This window comes from Periplaneta americana, chromosome 14 (genome assembly GCF_040183065.1).
Source record: "Periplaneta americana isolate PAMFEO1 chromosome 14, P.americana_PAMFEO1_priV1, whole genome shotgun sequence".
NCBI lineage: Eukaryota > Metazoa > Arthropoda > Insecta > Blattodea > Blattidae > Periplaneta > Periplaneta americana.
The window spans coordinates 13,356,638-13,376,891 of NC_091130.1; the positions used below are offsets into that span (position 1 = coordinate 13,356,638).

At 34.6% G+C, this 20,254-nt stretch overlaps 2 protein-coding genes across 2 annotated transcripts in view; both read left to right on the top strand.

The window, feature by feature from the left end:
• Ccn overlaps window positions 1-20,254 on the top strand; it is a 970,566-nt gene that overhangs the window by 934,506 nt on the left and 15,806 nt on the right. Inside the window, exon 6 of the mRNA XM_069845004.1 lies at window positions 11,492-11,694. Coding sequence (XP_069701105.1) covers window positions 11,492-11,694 — 203 coding nt within the window. The remainder of the gene's footprint in view (window positions 1-11,491; window positions 11,695-20,254) is intronic.
• The window catches only part of LOC138713166 (medium-chain specific acyl-CoA dehydrogenase, mitochondrial-like), a 632,224-nt gene that overhangs the window by 7,476 nt on the left and 604,494 nt on the right, over window positions 1-20,254 (top strand). The window lies entirely within an intron of this gene.

Sequence of the window (20,254 nt, forward strand, 5' to 3'; positions counted from 1 at the left end):
GTAAATCTCGTCTGTATATATTTCATCTAGACTGTGACTATAAATTAAGATTTTATAATAGTATTAAGTTTTTTTACTTGTTCCATATTCTAGCTGTAAGCATGTATGAATACCATGGAATGTTAATAAATACAATACAATACAATACAATACAATACAATAATTTTCCTATTTTCCAAGATCCATCTTTCGTCAGTTTTGAGAACTAATTGCATTTCAGAATAAAACAAAACACACACTACAATAAACAATAGGCTATTACACGAAGTCCTTAACCTGCAGGATTTCTGACATATTTAGAGCTCAAATTCAATTGGTTATTAAAAACTTCAAGACTTACTAAAATCATTTACAGGTATGATTCTGCGGTGTGTAATTTTCTGAGTACAGCTGTGTATTGGATATTAAAATCTACAAAACTTGGGGTGGTTTGATGACGTTATTACCATTAGAAATGAAATATTATTATAATTAATGCCATGATGTGATTACTTTTCATTAATTATACATATTAATGCTATATCTGATGATATGAAAGTGAAATGTTTTGGGATGTTATATAAGTAGATGTAGAGAATATGTTAAATTAGATCTTCATTTCTATAATTTACTGAGTAGCGGCTATATAGTAAAACTTCCGTAAGATAATAATATTATTAAAAATCAAATATTTTTATAGTTATTAATCAGGTGGGATTGGGTCTTTTTCATATACTTAATGGCGGTGTGGTGTAGATATTTATATGAGTCATTCTCTTCAGTATTGGCCTACAAAATGTTGTAGTCTCTCGAACATTTCAGCAAGATCTCTTAGCAGGATACATTTGAAGGTAGTTCAAGAAACATGCAGCAGCTATACCAAGATGCTATGTCTATTGTTCGAAAGCATAGCAAACCTGACTTTTTTTAACTTTCACTTAAAATCCACAATGACCTGAAATAGCTATTGCTTTACTCCCGCATGAAAAGTCCACTGATGGTCCTAACATTGTTACTTGCGTTTTTGCGTTGAAACTACAAAACTGAAAGAGGATAGGTTCATGAAAACATATTTGCATAAAAAAATACCATTCAGAGGGAGTATTATTCATTATTATGGAAGCAAATAATTTTCAAAATGTCTGGCTTTCTTCTTTGAAAATAAATCTGAAAAATTTTTATTTGAACGTTTAATGAACTTAGTTTGCAGCATTTGCTGAACAAGCCACTAATATGCTATGATTTTAATAGAACAATAGAAAAAAATTGATAGAGAAATTAAAATTTTACAATACTAGAATATTGTACAACATATAAAATATGGACATTGCGATAGTTGTTTTCTTTACAGTCCGACACGGTTTAATAAACTAGCGTGAGAAATGAAGTTTTGTAAATTTAAGGGTTAAGAACGCAATATAATATTCTCTTATGACTGAGAGTTTGTATGACACTCTGTGTTTCACATTTGATATAATTCAAGTGACAGTGGCAAAATTACAACATTCCCGACATCCCAGATTCCTGAATTTTTCCCATTCTATTCCAGTACGCATATTTGTTTACGTCTTCCTATGGCAGTACACATTTATCTATATTTGTTTCTGTCCATCTGCATATGACTGTCTGCCCCCACCTGTCAATTTGTTCGTCCATCTGTCTTTGTGTCTACGCGGAACGATTCTACTCATCACTGTCCATCTGTCCGTCCATCTGGCTGTTCGCTGCACACTGAATACTCGACCATAAAACATAGAGGCTTAGCTAGTATTCGTGTTGCGATTCATCAGGACACAGGTTAGTTTTTACTTTGCTTTTCACTAAAGTAAAATCGACCCGGCTCCACAGCTGAATATCTTCTTTCTCTAGGAGAACAATTTGTATCCCTTGTATAGTCTTTGTTTTGTTTTGCTTTAACAGAGAGCTGCGTTGTTTGTGAAAGTATTATAGCTAAGGAGCGGATTTCTATGTAATTAAAACACAATTAACAAAGTTAAAAATTCCGAACATGAAGTTTCAAGCTTAAAACCCGAATTTTATTTCACAGAAAAAACACGTATTTTCACAAAAAAAAATTATGTAAATACATATTTTCAGGAAATCTATTATCTATATTAATAATAAATCTGTAGCCGAAATTTTTCTGGTAATTTTCGATTTTCCAAAAATAATTGGTCCTAACATATATAATTAACCGCCCTGAAACCGAAAATCGATTTTTTGACATTTTTGTTTGTATGTCTGTCTGCCTGTCTGAACCGATTTATATGAAAATTGGAATATAAATTAAGTTCGTTGTAACTTAGAATTTAGGATATATGGCATTCAAAATATTTTATTTAAAACGGGGGTTATAAGGGGGCCTGAATTAAATAAATCGAAATATCTCCCTTACTATTAATTTTCATGAAAAATATTACATAACAAAAGTTTATTTGAACATAATTTCCGATAAGTTTTATTCTATGCAAAATTTTGATAGGACTGATATTTAATGAGATAAATAAGTTTCAAAATTATAATAACGCCATCAGGCAGTTTAATGAAATAAAAAACAAATGACTTCGTCTATAAGGGGCCTTGGACAACAACAATCGAAAGCTATGAAACATAGCCTACAGAGAATGTTTCTGTGTTTGTATGAAGTAATATCGGAAGCTAAATTAACCGATTTGTATAATTAATTATTAATTCACCATTGGAAAGTGTAGTTTCTCTAGATGCACAAAATGCTATAATGTTATTACAGTAACTTCTGAGTGAATCGAGGACAGGTAAGATTAAAATAGCTTCCTATGCACAGAAAACTTGATAGGCTATTCTGTACAGTCGTTTCCTGTATTTCCTAAACTAATTTTTATGACCAAATGAGTGGTCTCTGGATCAAAATGATGTCATTTTAATTTTTTGAATTCACTTTAAATTAAGTAACATAGTAAACGATTTATCCTTCTATCAAACACGAATGTTCCCTGGATCAAATGTCTTATTTTAATTATGTAATTACTTTATATTTATTTCTAACGGGTGCAGCGGAGCGCACGGGTACGGCTAGTAAACAGATAAATCTTGGAGTTTTTATACTTAAATAATTTTTTACAACAACTTTTAAATATTTTAAAACTAAGCCAATTATATCACTCAGAAGTACGTTATCTTTTTTAAGAATTCTTGGTGCTTCGTGTTTCTAAGCGCTGTGAGGTGTATCCGTGATCCATTTTTGTAATAGTATCGCCTCAAGTTCTGACAACTGCTAGGCAGCATATCGTTGTTATTATTACAGAATAAATTAACGTGGACAAGGAGGAGAGATCTTGCAACACATAATTAAGAATGTTTATTGTTGTTGAAGAGATTTCATTCCATGCTTTGTTTGTGAAACACAACAGATGAGCTCGGGTATGAACATTATTTAATTTAAACAAATCTCTCGCCTCTCGCTCATGTCTATCAAGTAAGGCAATACATCTTGTTGTGATTCCTTGTTATCGGGCTTCGTCAATCGATATCCTTCAAGATGTACTGAAAGCTTTTTGTGACACCATAAAAAACTCGAAACATCCAAAAACCTGTTTTCTGAAACAAGGAGGTGCGTGCCGTGAAAATTAAACTAGACTCGCTACCATGTTCAGAAGTACAAGTACTAAGGGACAAATTCCAGAATGTGTTTTGGAAAAACAGTGGATATAAAAAAGTGTAAAGTTGCTCAAGTATTGGAGGATGTGCCTGTAGGTGAAATTGACGGTGTTTGTCTTTGTGACATTCCTGTCTTTAAATATGCACTCTCCTCTGCACCTTGTATGTAAGTAGGGAAAAAATTAGAGTATAAAAATAATGCGAGGTTTTTTACTAATCTATTTCATATGGAATAGCCCATATACATATACGCATTCATATACATATACATTTACATATTGCCTAAATACTGCGGACGAAGAATTAGGGAAACAGCTGGAAGTATCTAAGGTCAGGAGCATAGACAAGACTAATGGAGGAAATGCAAGAGAAGACATGAGAAGAACGAGTGAAGGAACGAAGCGACTACCAGATATTAGTGATTGTGAGGACAGAATAGATAGGGCTTTGGAGAGGTGATTAGCGAAGAAGAAGAGTGCTAAAAAGTGAGTGCAAGAAAGTTAGGGGTGGCAAAAATGTAAGAAAAGGAACAGAGAAGAAAGTGTTAAGTATAAGAAGATAGGGTAAGAGTGTAATAAGATAGACTATCAAACAATGAATACAAGAGAAGTAAAGTGAAAAAAAATCTGAACAAATGAGAAGTGGAATGAGAGAGAAATTGCAAGTGTAATTAAGTGAATTAGATATTTCATGTTTTTCAATGTTATGGGATGGGAGTAGTATCAGGGGTACTATAACTGTAGGAGTATTATAGAAATAAATATATGGAAAGAGATAATAAAATAGGAAATTTAGGAGCGAAGCGAAGAGAAAGGGATAAATACGTAAATAAACAGAGCATAGAATAGTAGAAAAAAGTGATGTAAGTGTTGTAAAATAGAGTAAACGGAAATGTCAGCAAGTAATGTACGAGAAAATAGCTGGAAAATAATGATTAAGAGTAGGTAGGATTTTAGGGTAGAGAAGAAAATAAATAAATAATGCAAATTATTAAGGAAGGAATATGCAATATTTAATAGGTAAGTGGGAAATGGAAGGGAGACAGTCTAGGTAGGAGGGAGAGAATAAAAAGAGGATAGAGAGGGAAGGACATAGAGGAATTCAGTTATAACAGAACATTAGAAAGTAATCAAGAAATACTCGGCAAAGAATACATTAATAGAAAAGAGTTGTATGTATTAAAGGGATGGTGGATCGAAAAACAGAAATGTGAAGGTCCACCATAACTGTGAATTGTAAAGTTGGCTGACAAAGAAATATATCATATCATATCATATTGCCTAAATCTAAAAGTTAATTATTATTGATGTTGTAAAAAGCATTCACAAATTCATGTCAATCGCCAATGAGCTACTGTTACATACTAATGTAGCACAATATGAGACTTATTTCAGGGCATTTGTTTCATAGGCCAGTCTCAGACAAATAATTCACACCAATGCAGGTCACTTCATTAATAATTAGCGCTTATCGTGGCCTCTTGAGGCTCCTTCAAGACATCCGCAGTGCGGGCACCATAACATTTCATTTTTAATGCTCACGGAATGGCCGACCACTGCCACTTGGATACTTATACCGCAGCGGCGTCAGAGTGTTCAGTTCTCAAGTAAAGGAGAATGGTCGCGAAGATCACGGCTTAAATCATGGTGACAGTTGACAAGCGGTGTGTAATCTGGCCGCGTGGTCTGAGGCCGGCGGCTCTCCAGAGAGAAGGAGACTCGATATACAACAATTGACCTTATTCCAGCACGTAATAACGGATAGAGCTATTCATCTCCTGTTCCACGGCCTCCTTGAACATAGCATTACAAGCGAATAGGGATTATAAAGAATGGACACTGAGCGATTTTTCCTGTGTTTTGTTTCTCTGTGCGTCGGATTTAGTTTCACTTTCAAGCGCTAGAGGTTAGTGTAATCGAGCATACGCTAAGATAATACAGATTGAAACGGGACTCATCGGTGAACAGAACATAGCTCCACTGTCCATTTCTCCAATCCCTGTGATCATTTGCAAAACGCAGTCGTTCAACTCGATGCATCCTGAGAAGTCTGGGACCAGTTGCAGGTCTACTTGATATCAGTCCACTTGCTTTCAACCTCCTTCTAAATGTTTTGGCCGAAATTGGGCGTCCGTGCATGTTAACAAATTGCTGGGCTACACTAGTAGCTGGCAGGTTGCGCTCCCTAAGAACTCTCAACACCATATACCTGTCTTCATTTGGATTTGTAGCTCTTGGACGACCCGAACCTGGTCTTCTGGTATATTCTAGGGTATCTCTATACCGTTTTATGGCATCATGGGTTGTGCTTCTAGCCATATTCATAACATTTTCAATGTAACGTACACTGCGTCCATCATCGTAAAGGGCTACAGCTCGAGCCACATCTTCAGGTCGCATCTTGTTTTAAGACAAATGTTACAACCCCACTTAAACTCAGAAAATGTAAAAATAAAGAAATAACGAATAATAACGATAATGAAGCACAAAATGGTTGAGACAAAATTGTTATAGCTGAGACTCCGAAAGCAAAATTGGAATATTTGGTTGTAATGGCTTGTTTATAAAACAAAAAACAATCAACAATGTATACACGTCTCCATAACAACAGATGGCTACCATAATATTGTATGAGAAGATAATGTTTTGCAAAATACCAGCAAATATTAAAGTGTCCGGTTTTTTTTTTTTGTCCCTGAGTGTATTTGAGTATAGAGTTGAGACACAGGATCCAAACATCGTCTACCTTATTGCGTAATCCAGTTACGCTTTGCTTCCAATAAATTCAAGCTTTTTTTATTTTATTGGGTTATTTTACGACGCTGTATCAACATTAGGTTATTTAGCGTCTGAATGATATGAAGGTGATAATGCCGGTGAAATGAGTCCGGGGTCCAGCACCGAAAGTTACCCAGCATTTGCTCGTATTGGGTTGAGGGAAAACCCAGGAAAAAACCTCAACTAGATAACTTGCCCCGATCGGGATTCGAACCCGGGCCACCTGGTTTCGCAGCCAGACCCGCTGACCGTTACTCCACAGGTGTGGTAAAATTCAAGTTAACAGCTTTTCCTCATTTCTCAGTGACAAACTATACTTGTTTTTTTGAAAGATGGGACATGACAAGAGCGTTGCGATCGGAAAAACAACTGAATATCACATAGCGTGGTAGGCCTGTTGCTATGGTAACAGCGGTTGAGTTGCCAAACTTACCGTTCCCACGTGGCGAGTGCTTAATAGCTCTCTTGGCGACATTTATGGTGCACACAATGTTAGCATTGGTACGTTTCGTGTTCGATTCTCTGTCGATTTTTGTATTGTTTACCTTCGCATCAATTGTCAATGAATGTTTTAACGTCAGCCATCTTAACGACAATTGCTACCTTCCATCAGCTGGCAGCATGGTAGTCCATATTGGCAACATGGCACTGTAGTTCCAAGCTCGGCCGCTTAACTGTCATGTCCCATCTTTCAAAAAAACAAGTATATTTATAATAATAATTTTTTATATTTCAGATATAATAAATTATATTATAAAATAATACAATACATTATAAAATTAAGTATCGAATTCGTTTAATATTTGTATATAATATAATGTATATGGTTTTACTTCTCATAAGAGTTTTGTTTTTCCATTTTCAGTGCTATCAAATCATTACATATTTTAATTGTTGTTGGGGTCAACGTCTCAACTCTCATTATATTTATTTATTTATTTATTTATTTATTTATTTATTTATTTATTTATTTATTTATTTATTTAACCTGGTAGAGATAAGGTCATCAGGCCTTCTCTTCCCCTTTACCAGGGGATTACAACTACAATATTAAGACTACAATTACAATTATAATTACAATTAATACTGAATTTACAAATACAATAAGAATCAAAGTACTAAAAGATTAACAGACTAATAAAAGCTAGACAGTTCATTGTAAAAATTAAGAAGAGAGAATTTTTTTTATTAACTAAGTAAAAATTAAACCTACTCTACGCAGTAAGAAAATGCTTAATAAGCTTGCTTTTGAACGCTACTAAATTCCGACAGTCTCTGATGTCACTTGGTAGGGTATTCCACAAGCACAAAAGCGAGATTGTGTATGATGATGAATATGATGATGTCTTATGTAAAGAGGAACTCTAGAGTCTAGACATTACAGTTAATGACGGATTTATTATTTTATGGATCTAATTTATTTTGAGTACATAATGTACCTAGATGTATTAATTATATGTGTTATATTTCCGCTGTGTCGACTGCTAGCTGGTATGATTCCAGCGCCAACTCTAGGGAGAAAGCAGAATCTCACGCTCTAGCTGGCTTGAAGGTCATTGAATCAGTCCGGCTACATCAAAGGTACCGACGCGAAGTGTCCATTCTTTATAATCCCTATTCGCTGGCTTTACTTCCTGTTCGTAATGTCTCAAATCGGATATTGAACTTCAAAGCAAAACATATTTTGCAAATTAATATCCTGAATTATAATTCAATAGCAATTAATATAGTTGTAACGTATTATCTTCTCTAATATATAGGCCTATATAATTTATATACAGAATGAACCTATGTAATGTCATTAATTTCCAGCAGTTCTTCTTTGAGATTTCAAACAAGGTTTCGTACAATTTTGCTCGTTTTTGTTTCCTTCTCTAGAAAATATATATATATATATATATATATATATATATATATATATATATGAAACATATGATTGTACTTGTCACTATCTCTTGTCACTAGAGAGTTCTTGAAATTTATATTTTCCCCGCCATTCATAAAATATTTTGATATGATACCCCTTGCACAAAAGGGGAGATCTATAACTGAAACTTGATTAATATATTTCAGTATTACTTGTATTTATCCTGGTAATAATAAACAGTTTGACTCGTAGACATTTTGTTTTTGCAGCATTAACTTCCCATGATTGTACGAGAAGATTCGAAGAGAACGGCAGTTACGTAGACTTTCGGCTCCCCCCTACTACCATTAATGCATAACACAATGTCAATACGGCGGGTGCTGTCGTCTGCGATACAACGAACTTTTCTGTTGATTTTCGAGTTCGTCTTTTTTTCCGGTTGTTATATGCTTATTTAAGTTGTGTTAACTCTCGCTAGTGGATTTATATTTTATTTTATCCGTCTTAGTATTTATTTTATCAAGTGGAATACGAGCAGATTTATCTAGAGAAAATCAAAACTCGAGTGGGATTTAATTGACTATTACACGATTAGAAGAAAGTATATAAAGATTAGAAGTACCGAAGTACTCCAATATAATAAAATATTGGCTTACGAAAATACAACTGTCTTCAAATGTATTATTGTACCATCTCAACTTTACAAATATTATGCTAGATGCATGCTAGATGGCAGTAGTGAGCAATGCCTTCTCGTCGAGAAGACATGGATAAATATATATTATATTTATATATTTATCCATGGAGAAGTTCTCGATCTATTATACACGATGGCAATGTTACTAGTCAAGAAGGCTTTGTTGATTCAGTTTCATTTTTATTAAAATGCAACATTCCACTTCAATTATCCGAATCCCAATAATCAACGTCACTTGACAGATGATTTTCAATAAATCTTAATATTAAACAATCTCTGATGCGTGACTATCCATAATATCATATAGCAGAAGCTATAACATAACTTAACTAATACACACAAGTGTTAGAAAAGTTTTAATTAACGACGATGACATAAAAAATAAACATGAATAATTTTAAAAGGAATAATTATTGAATGTACAATTTTCAAATTTGAATGTGGTTGGTGGTTCAATTCATGTTATATTGGACGTAATAGAAGTGGAACTCGTTGATTTAGGCCTACATGGTGTATTCAACTTATTCAGAATTTCCGAATGAATAATTTTAAAAGGAATAATTATTGAATGTACAATTTTCAAATTTGAATGTGGTTGGTGGTTCAATTGATGTTATATTGGACGTGTGCGTAATAGAAGTGGAACTCGTTGATTTAGGCCTACATGGTGTATTCAACTTATTCAGGATTTCCGAATGGTGCTCTTCATTTATTTGTAAATCGGATTTCAGAAGATGCATAGGTATGATCAGTGATTTTTATTAATTCTTGTTCTTGAATGCCAATGCGAGTCATATTTGAAACTGCTGTGCATCGACTGGAGTGGTTTGTAATTTTATATATATTTTTGACGTCCAGACCAGCGCAGTTTCAAATGTTGGCAAACAAAGAAACAAATGCTAGGGACGCGATAAAATTAAACAAATGCTAGGGACGCGGTAAAATTAAACAAATGGTAGGGACGCGATAAAATTGTGCGATAAGCAGCCATGATTGGTTGAAATACGTCCTTTCGTACCGTTTTATTGGTCAAAAGTAGTATGACGTAGTAAGAGTGTAATAGTCATTGTAAACATTTTTCTTTTATCACTATTATTATTATTATTATTATTATTATTATTATTATTATTATTATTATTTGTGTTGTTACTATTATTTCTATCATCAGCATTATTATTTGATCTCTGTAAAATTTATGTAGACTACTGGACTGTACCCGAACACGAGCATATGCTCATTTCGGGTATCTATTCATATGTCAATTGTAAATAAATTTGAATTTGAAATTTGAATTTGAATTTTATAGCGTATTTTCTGGAACCATTGATTTAATTTCTAATATTCTCAGTCAATTTAAGACAGCAGTGTATTATGATAATAAATGATTGAAAGTATTTTAGTTTTATCCTTTGAATATGCAGAAATTTGATCTGAACAAATTTAACTTTTCATTCTGCAAAGGAATTTTAAAATGTAACATTTATTGGGATCAAATTTCTTCACATGTAAAGGACAAAACTGAAATTATTTCAATCATATATTATTATAATAAATGCTCTCTTAAATTGACTGAGCATATTGGAAATTCAGTCAATGGCATTCTCAAAACACGCTATAAAATATTTCATATGAAATAATTTTTATTTCGAAAAGAAAGCAAAAACGAACAAAATTGTACTAAAATTTTTGTTTGAAATATCTCAAAGAATAACCTCCCGAAATTATTGACATTACTTACGGTTCACCCTATATAAAGAATCGATTAGCGGTACTCACAGTTTCCGGGACAAACCGGAAGTATGGTTAACCTGGGTCTACTTTGAATTTTCAAATGAGAAAGTAGTTCGTGTAAGTTATCTTGGATAGGTTTTTTTTTTTTTTTTTTTCAAATGAAACAACTTTTACTGAAACTCTTTTTCTAACCTTTATTCTTTATTCGCGCTCAAATAAAACAGAAAAATAAACTGTAAATATGTATCTCAGTTATTGTAATATTTGGAACGTTCATTCTCACATAACATTGTTCGTAAGAATGTTCACCACCCTGTACTAAACAAAGCTGTTATCTCTTTCTTGCGTCCTGGCTTGCTCGGAGGGCTTCAGCACTTTAATTTTTTCTTTCATGTCTTCTCTTGTTGGAAGCACCTGATAGGTGATTTCTTTTCGCCTTCACAGAAAGAAGTTATTTGAAGATAAGTCAGGAGATCGGTGTGGCCAAGCTACCGGTTCTCCTTGTCCAATCCACCGTCCGGGAAATAAGTCGTCAGCAAGTTATCGATCCATGAGTGAAAAGTGAGCTAGGCATCCATCTTATTGAAGCTACATTGATATCCTTACAGCGAAAGGAGGGTCACTGAGCAGTTGGTACAACATGTTGGGGAGAAAGTCTGCATACGTTGTACCATTCAATTTCCCCTCTACTACATGATGTAATTTTCTAGAATAGGGCGTTTACGAGTGTTTTGGAGCATCCTGTATATTAGTAACGGAACACGTAGATAAATTGACATATCTGTGACGTTTCTTTTGTTGCAGCCCAGCATCCACCAGACTGTCGGCAGGAGTACTCGCAGTGGTCCATGTGTTCGAGTCTCTGTGGGGTGGGCCTATCTCATCGAGTCTCGAACTTGAACCCGCAGTGCCGACCAGCGAACGAGAGTAGACTCTGTCAGCTGCGTGCCTGCGAGGGCGAGACGGTGGTGCCGCCCCGCGGTCACGCCAGACACCACCACGTACGGGTAAGAACTATTCTTATAGTTTAGGAACTTGAGGTATTTTGAATATATAGCGTTGAGAAGTCACAATCTTGTGTATTTTAACGTGAGAAGTTGGTTTTTCGGATTTATATGCTTGTAGACGGAAGTGAGAGCTTCAGATTAAATCTATCGATCATTTCTCATCGCATTGAATTTTGACCTTTGCAGTTAGTCATGTAGTTGAATATTTCTAAACGATTTTTCACTTCTTAAAGCAGGGTTGGGCAGAATTATGCACTCTGTGCTTGCACGGTGTACTACGAGAGAAGTGTGCTTCTAGAGTGCACGAAAACCGGTTTATTCAAGTTGCGGTACGTACTGTATGTTTCAAAATAAAATGTTATTCTACCAAACTAAATAAGAACACAAAGTAATGAAACACTTCCTTAAACACAAAACAAAACATGTCTGTTGCACATTAATTCATATTACTCAATTTCTCAAGATTTGGAGAAACTGCATTAGCACAAGCCATGCGAAGAACTGCCGTTAAAAGCCCAACATTTCTTGTTTGAGATTTGTTTATTTTCGTAATAGAAAATAACTGTTCATATCTATAAGTGGAACCAAATAAACACAAAACTTTCTAACACAGCTTATGCAGATTGGGAAAGCGTCCTCTTGGGAATCCGTCATAAAACTGCATAAGACTCGACCTTGAATCATATATCGCTCGCATCTCTCGATCTCATCGCAGGTCAATCAATTCACACTATAATGAAGAGGGGACGTTATCAATAATCAGTTGGAATCAGAACATGTAGCAAAAATACGCAAATCCATTTCCAGGCAGTATAAATCGCGGAACCTTGATGTAAATTCCTCTAATAGACCGGATAGAATACATGCGCACATTTCGAAATTTTCATTGTACAAAATTCTATGCTCTTAGATAAGGATGGGAAATGATATATTTCGCTCTTTTGCATTCGACGTATCCATAACAGCAATTTCTCCTTAAAAGCTGCAATTCTATCTGCAAATTGTGTATTAAGAATTTCTTTTCCCTGAAGTCCTAAATTTGGCTCATTTAAAAGCTGTGTAAGGTCTGTTATACAGGGACATCACTTTATTTTTACCAACATTTTTAACATTAACCTGGCTATACTCGGAAACACTGCTGCCCCCTTCCATTACAGGAGTTTAATGTTACTAGTGCAATATGTAAACAAATCATTCTACTAGGTCTAGGAGGAGAGAAAAGTAGTGTATCCATTTATGTTGTAGGGAAATACGATATTACGATTTTCAGTTTGATGATCACTTTTACGGAATTTATCAAAATACAGTAGAGTAGTAGCATTTTTTTTTTCAAAAACTCATCTTTTCAGGCGGATATGTTCGTTATGTATTGTCTACTTTATTTAGAATAATTAATTATTGGTGTTAACATACAATATAGAGAGTGCATTTAAATTGAGGGGCTCATAAGTAAAGGGCTGTAAGTGCACTTAAGTTACTTTTGAGAAAATGGGGTTTAAATATTTAAGCTTTCGTAAAATCGGTGAAATTTTTATTTAAATTTTAATGTGTGATGCGATTAAAATATCCCTTTGCCACTAAAATTTTAGATACTTTTGCTCACACTGGATGCACTTAACTCATGTTATTACAAATGTCATTAGCATTCCTTTGCTTCTAGCCACCTCAATTCAAAATAAGCTAATCTGAATTTTTAAACAAGTTGCTGAAAATGGTTGCCGTTCATTACAATGCAGGCTTTCTTTACGCATATTATTAAAAACATTTTGAAGCATATTCTCTGAAATTGAATTTATCGTTTCTTGAATATAATTTTTAGTACGATATTATTAATATAGGTTCTTTCTTCTATAGAAATCGCAACCATATTTATGAAACACACTATACACTGCAGTGTTTACTTCACTGCTTGAAGACTTCGAATGCAACAGCGGTCGTAAGTGTGTGTCTGACGGGAGCAAGGACATTAGTGAAGGGGTGGGAGTGAAGTACTTTCAGAAATACAGGTACAATAAAAATGCAAGTAAAAATAAAATGATGTCCCTGTAGCTGCTGGCACACTACAGCGCTCGCACTTGGAATTCCCCGTTGCCACGGAGGGCACATGCACTCAAACGCCCATCGCTCTCTTAAATTCTTAAAATTCCTTCAATACAATAGGCCTAATGCATACAGTGATTCACATAGCTACATGATGCGTTACTAAGGTATGAAAATGGCGATTATGTTTTAGATTTTCCTCCTGAATTTCCCCATTTATTTATTCCTTCAATAAAACCACCATGTCGGTGCGCGTTTTCAGGTCGGTCCGACCTCATTTGCAATAAAACCAAAATCGCCGCCTGCCATCTCGCCAGCGATAATATGCAGCGTGCATTCATTGTGCTGAGGAAGCGGTCGCCATAAAAATTGTGATTATCACATTGAAATGTTGGTATTTGAGGCTCGCAGCGCTCTGTATTCAAATGCATCCCTCACCGACATGCTGCTCCTTTTGTTTATTTCATGAATTCAGTACAAAAAGAATATGGAGACAAACATTACAGCCTCTATTGTTGTCGCTTACGCTTTTTTGACATTTTTTATTTATATAAACGGTTGAAAATCTATATTAGTTAAAAAAAATCTTCAATAGCAACACATTTACCATTCCTCTAATATACAGAAATACACCGTACAGATATTTTGTTTTACCAGTTTGAGTATGACAGCCATACAGTTTTATCTAATGTCATTTGAAATGCAAACATTGAGCGTTTCACAAACTTTAAAAATGTTCACTATGAGCTTCGATATGACCCGACACTATTCTGTAATATAGCAGATCCCATACTATTCTCCCATTCTTCACCATGGTAACGCAGAATTCCTACACGGAAATATCATATGTATCGGTACATCATAGTAATATGACAAGCGTAAGTAATCACTTTTTGATTCAAGAGGGCTCCATGTTCCGTCGGACCTCGGCCACAGTCACTAGTAATGAATGTATCTCAGTACATAGTGTTGGACAATATGCCACTGGGTGGAATGCATAAAGTTGTAGTATTACCTTTTGATTTGACTGTAGAAGATACTTGAAGTAGAAGTATATACTTCGTTTTGAAAGCATAAACATGATGCTACTACTACGAAGTATGTACTACGCGGCAGTAGTATAAACTATCAAGAGTGTTCGATTATATCGATTATCGACAGTACTTCGGGTTTATCCGCTTATATTCGTTAGTTTTCGCCTTCCATGCATTTATGTTAATTTATTGGTAGGAAAATTGATTCTTTCCTCAAAATCTGGTTATTTAACGAGAAAAAGAACAATTACGACGCAGTGGGAAGTGTAGAAGAGAGAGAATGAGAACAACTGCTGTTTGTTAATCTACCACAGGGACATCATTTTATTTTTACTAACATTTGTAATATTAACCTGGCTATACCTTTGCATCAACGATTAAGTACCGGAAACACCGTTTGCTACCTCCTTCCACGACTGCAGTTCGATGATACTGGCGTAATATACAAACAAATCACTTTACTAGGTATAGGATGGAAGAAAAGTAGTTCATCCATATACGTAAACTAGGAAATATCGCGATTTTGAGTTTGATAATTTTCATTAGGTTTTTGTTTAATTAAATAACAGTACAGTATTAACAATGAGTGTTTTTACTCACGAACTGAGCTGTCCATGTGAACGTATTCATTATGCAGTGTATATTATACTGTCTACAGCACATTAGCGTACTCTATAGAGAATGAAGTTAAATTGAAAAATAATCATAATATGGATATTTAAACACATTTTTGAAAATGGTGGCCGTTCATTTCGATACAGGCTTCAGTTCTAATGTGCATATTATCGCACTGTAGACTATTGTACGTAATTCAAATTACCAGGTTCGTACTTCGTATCAGTAAGTCATATTGAAATAATTCTGTATCTACTCTATAAAAGAGACCTTACGTACTGTAAATTCAATCTTCACTTCTGCCCGATCCGAAAGGATAAAATTACTCAGACATGCTATCTACTGTCCGTCCAAGTGGTTACGTCGCAGCGTCGTAGAAAGGGAGGAAATCACGTAAGTTATTTTAAACAATTGTATGGGTATAATATTACGTAGACGTCCAATTCCTAACAGAAATTAATGTTTTCAGAAAAGAGCTAAGACAGCCCAAACACTAGCCTTACAGAGAGGCGAATAGAAGCGGGTGGGAAAACCGGGATGCGATGTAGGCAAATGGAAAATGATTCAATATTGAAAGCTCTTTCGTCACTGGAAAACGCGAACATATTTTTGGAATGTACTGTTTACTATGACCGTAAGGCTACTATGACTGTATATGAGGTCTTGGATCTATGTGGAGGACGGTTGAACTTCATTAGTAGAAGGGGTGGGAGTGAAGTACATTCAAAAACTCAGGTACAATAAAAATTAAGTAAAAATAAAATGATGTCCCTGTAGGATAATACCCTGTAGAATAATACCTGAAAGACTAGATTTGCATAATATATACGTCACTGTGTACGTTAACAGAAAACCACAATTCCAAGTCACACAGAGATTGTGTGCACTCGATGTGGGTCTCTGGCGTTTAGTCAGCCCACGCGAGTTGTGTGGATATAAAGGGAAAACTTGAGACAGTGTCGGGTGGAGTTCCCGGGTAGCTCAGTTGGTAGAGCGCTGGTACGTTCAACCAGAGGTCCCGGGATCGATACCCGGCCCCGGAACAATTTTTCCCTTGAAATTATTCATTGTTAAATAAGTCACAAACTCTTGCCGCAAGAAATGATAAAGAAAAAACCATCCAGGCTATGAAAGTCGAAGTAGAAGTTTACAGCAAGGAAAAAAATTGACGAAAAGCAAATTAGGGAGAAAATAAGTAACATGAAAAGTAAAGTAAAAACCAGACATAGATCAGATAGGCCCAAAATGTTAGTCACTAAATTTACATGTAACCTAAAATATTGTACTCACACGGAGTTTTTTGACGCAAGAGTAAATTAAATGTATTTTAAATTCATCATAAAATCATTTTGCTAAAAAATATATGATTTTAAATAACAATAACAAAAATCAACTGACAGATAGAATTCCAGTTATCTCAAAATCAACATTTAAGCAATCCATTACAAAACTTGATCATATAACATTTTGTATTCGTGAAACCTTTATAACTTCTTATAAACACGTTCTGATGGTTCTCGTTTTTCCTTGTAGGATTTTCTAGCGCGAATTTGATAAATTCTGTCATATTGAACCGTACAAATCCGTATGCTGAGCTAACAAAGTCTCATAGAGGGCAGACTGCGATTTTTCTTAGTTTACACTTAGAAGTAGTTAGTATATACTTCTTGTGTCTGCATATAAATAGTGATTTATACTACGAATTCTAGCATAAACTAAACACGGCCTTCCAGATCAACTTTCTGCTACGCAAGAAAGAATTTACTATTGGTCTTTATACATAAAGTATATTACAAAAACCTTAGCAATAGCATTTACTTCAACTTTATGCATACCAGCCATTGTCACTTATTCTGTGACAGTACATGAGTGTAGGCCGCTAAAGGAGAACAGAGAGGCAAAAGTTGAACTGAGAAGGATTCAATCCGGCATCGGAACTCGAATCCGGTGTGGCTTAGTGGATAAAGCATCAGCACGTAGAGCTGAAAACCCGGGTTCGAATCCCAGTGCCGGAGAGAATTTTTCTCCGTTCTACCCATTCTTCACCATAATGCGTTTTGTTTGGATCATTTTCATATTTTATTTTATTTATTTATTTATTTATTTATTTATTTATTTATTTATTTATTTATTTATTTATTTATTTATTTATTTATTTATTTATTTATTTATTTATTTGTTTGTTTGTTTGTTTGTTTGTTTGTTTGTTCATTTATTTATTTATTTATTTATTTATTTATTTATTTATTTATTTTGCTAATAATTGTAACAAAATATAAATAAACAGAAAAACTTTAGCTCACCCGTGAAAGAGTATAACTCGTGCTCAGGGGCGGATTCCTGAATTGAAATTAAGAAGTATGTAGGCCTAATACAATTTGTTTTATGTGTACTACGCAATAAGAATATATAAATTTTAATTTACAGTTTTTTAATTTTTATAAAATCTATACATAACTTTTTAAATTTAATACTAGAACTATTAGAATTGACAAGATTAGGATATTTAAATATAAATTTGTTATATATTTTTAGGTCTAAATTACTACTATGATTAAATACTGGAGCAGTGTTGCATTTTGGTTCAAACAATCTCAAAGAATTCATACCTTTTGTTTCATAACTATGCGAATACAATTCAAATTATTTCGAATTTTGTTTCAATTTTATTAATACAATACAATATAATATACTATATAATTGATCTGTATGTTTTATGGAGAGTGTTGGATTTAATCATAGGTGGGGGGGGGGCGAAACCTACAAAGTAGGACTTGTTTTGTAAAGGACGTACGGTCAAAAGAACCGTGCACTGGATTTAAGGGCAAATTCTGATAGTGTAGTGCATCTGTATGTATAATATTGCTGAATAAATACATCTAGTGAGAGAAATCATGAAAACGGTGAGTAGGGAAACGAACAGTTGAAGAAAGATGGGCGTGAATGAGAAGTATAATGACAACACTGTATAGAAAAATGAGAAGTAGGGTAAGAGACGTTCAGTGATTGCAACTGAATATTATTATGGCGGTCGTTATATTTACCCTTAAGAGATTATTTACCCTTAATGAAAGTCATGTCAATTTGGCATGTCCGGACCATCTGGAGCGTGGGTTCGATTCCCACGTGCAGGTCGTTTTTATGGAGGAATTAGACCTGTCAGAGGCAACAGGTAGCCTCTCAACCCTGCTCTTAAAAGCACAGGGGTGGGTGTATTGATTGCAAGTTGGAATTATATGGCAAAAAACTTTCCCTCGCTCTCCACTCTCGTCGACATCTCCACCGTAAATCTGCATACATTTCCAGACCTCTTCACTGGAATTGTTGGGATTTCGGTTTACAAGAGAGGATAAAGCATCAATCATCGACTTCAAGCCATGTGATGCTTAATTCCACAATTTAACGACAGTTGCTCGTCATGGAAATAGTTTAAATTGGGACAGGGAGATCAAAAACTGGATGATGCTTTTAGTTTGTCCCGCATGCGTGGAAGGCAAGAATACACTAATATCGACATTTATCTGCATTCTGGGGGCTGTTTTAAAACTCGTGCAAGTCTGGACTCCACTTACTCCATGGAATAAGAGAGTTTTCGCATTCCAAACTTAATTTCCCGGTAGGTGGCAACACTGTTGCTCAACCAGCTGAGTAAAGTGATACGATACGGTATTCAGAATGTCACAAAAATTTATGAAATCCATGTAAATAAGACTATTAAAGGCACAATATCGAGTCGATTAACTTCCAGAAACCAATACAGATGCATCATTCCCCACTCAACTAATAGTACCGGTACATTATGCAACGAGCCTATAATGGTAGTAATTAAGACGCAAGTATGTTTGTTTATGAAACTCGCTTGCGCTCGTTTCATAATTTTCATACGAGCGTCTTAATCACCATTATAGACAAGTTTCATACGACTTTTTATGCTCTACCATGTTTCTAACTTGAAATTATTCAAAATTAGGTCATGTTATGGTTATGTGCGAACTGACCTGAATTGTGAGATGTGCGCAGACGCGAAAGTATTGATTTTTTCCGAGGTCGAATGTCATTGACCTTGATAGAGAATAAGATGAACATTAGTCTGATATAACCTGGAAATTGATTTAGAATTGAAAAACGAGATGACAAATTGAATTTATTTCAATATTATTTACAACAACGCTAATTATTATAGTAACAGAACATAACCTTCTGCGATAGTATTGGATTTCCAGCCTCCGTGACTTTTCGCTAATTGTCTTTCGATTGCAGATCCGAGAATAATCGATACTTGCGGTTTCATAACGGTACAAAGATGACTTGTCATTGGCTGAACACCTGAACTTTAATAAATAGGTGTACTTTAATGAGGTGCATTAAAGGGCTACTACCAGGTGTATAATTACTGCATTACGGCATGGACGAGCATAAGGTACAATTCAGCATTGTCATTGATAGAAGAAAGCAAAAATCTATGAAATCCATGTAAGTAAGACTATTAAAGGCACAATATCGAGTCGATTAACTTCCAGAAACCCAATACAGATGCATCATTCCCCACTCAAGTAAAGTACAATTCAGCATTGCCATTGAAAGAAGAAAGCAAAAGGGCTTGCAAAATTTAATGCAATTTATTTCTGAGGAAAGTAGGATGAATTACCAAACTCTGTTTGCGGACAGTAACAATCTAGAATCTAGATGCACAGAAAGAACATGAGAGTGAGAGAAAAAAAGAGAATCTGTGACATGAATGAGACTGTGTTAACATTTTAATATTGTTTGTGGTTTTATTTGCGTATTTTGATGTGCTTTATAGTAATTTGTGATTTTCTGTCTCATATATTTGAAATTTTTTTAAATGTAGCAATGTTAATCCTAATAAT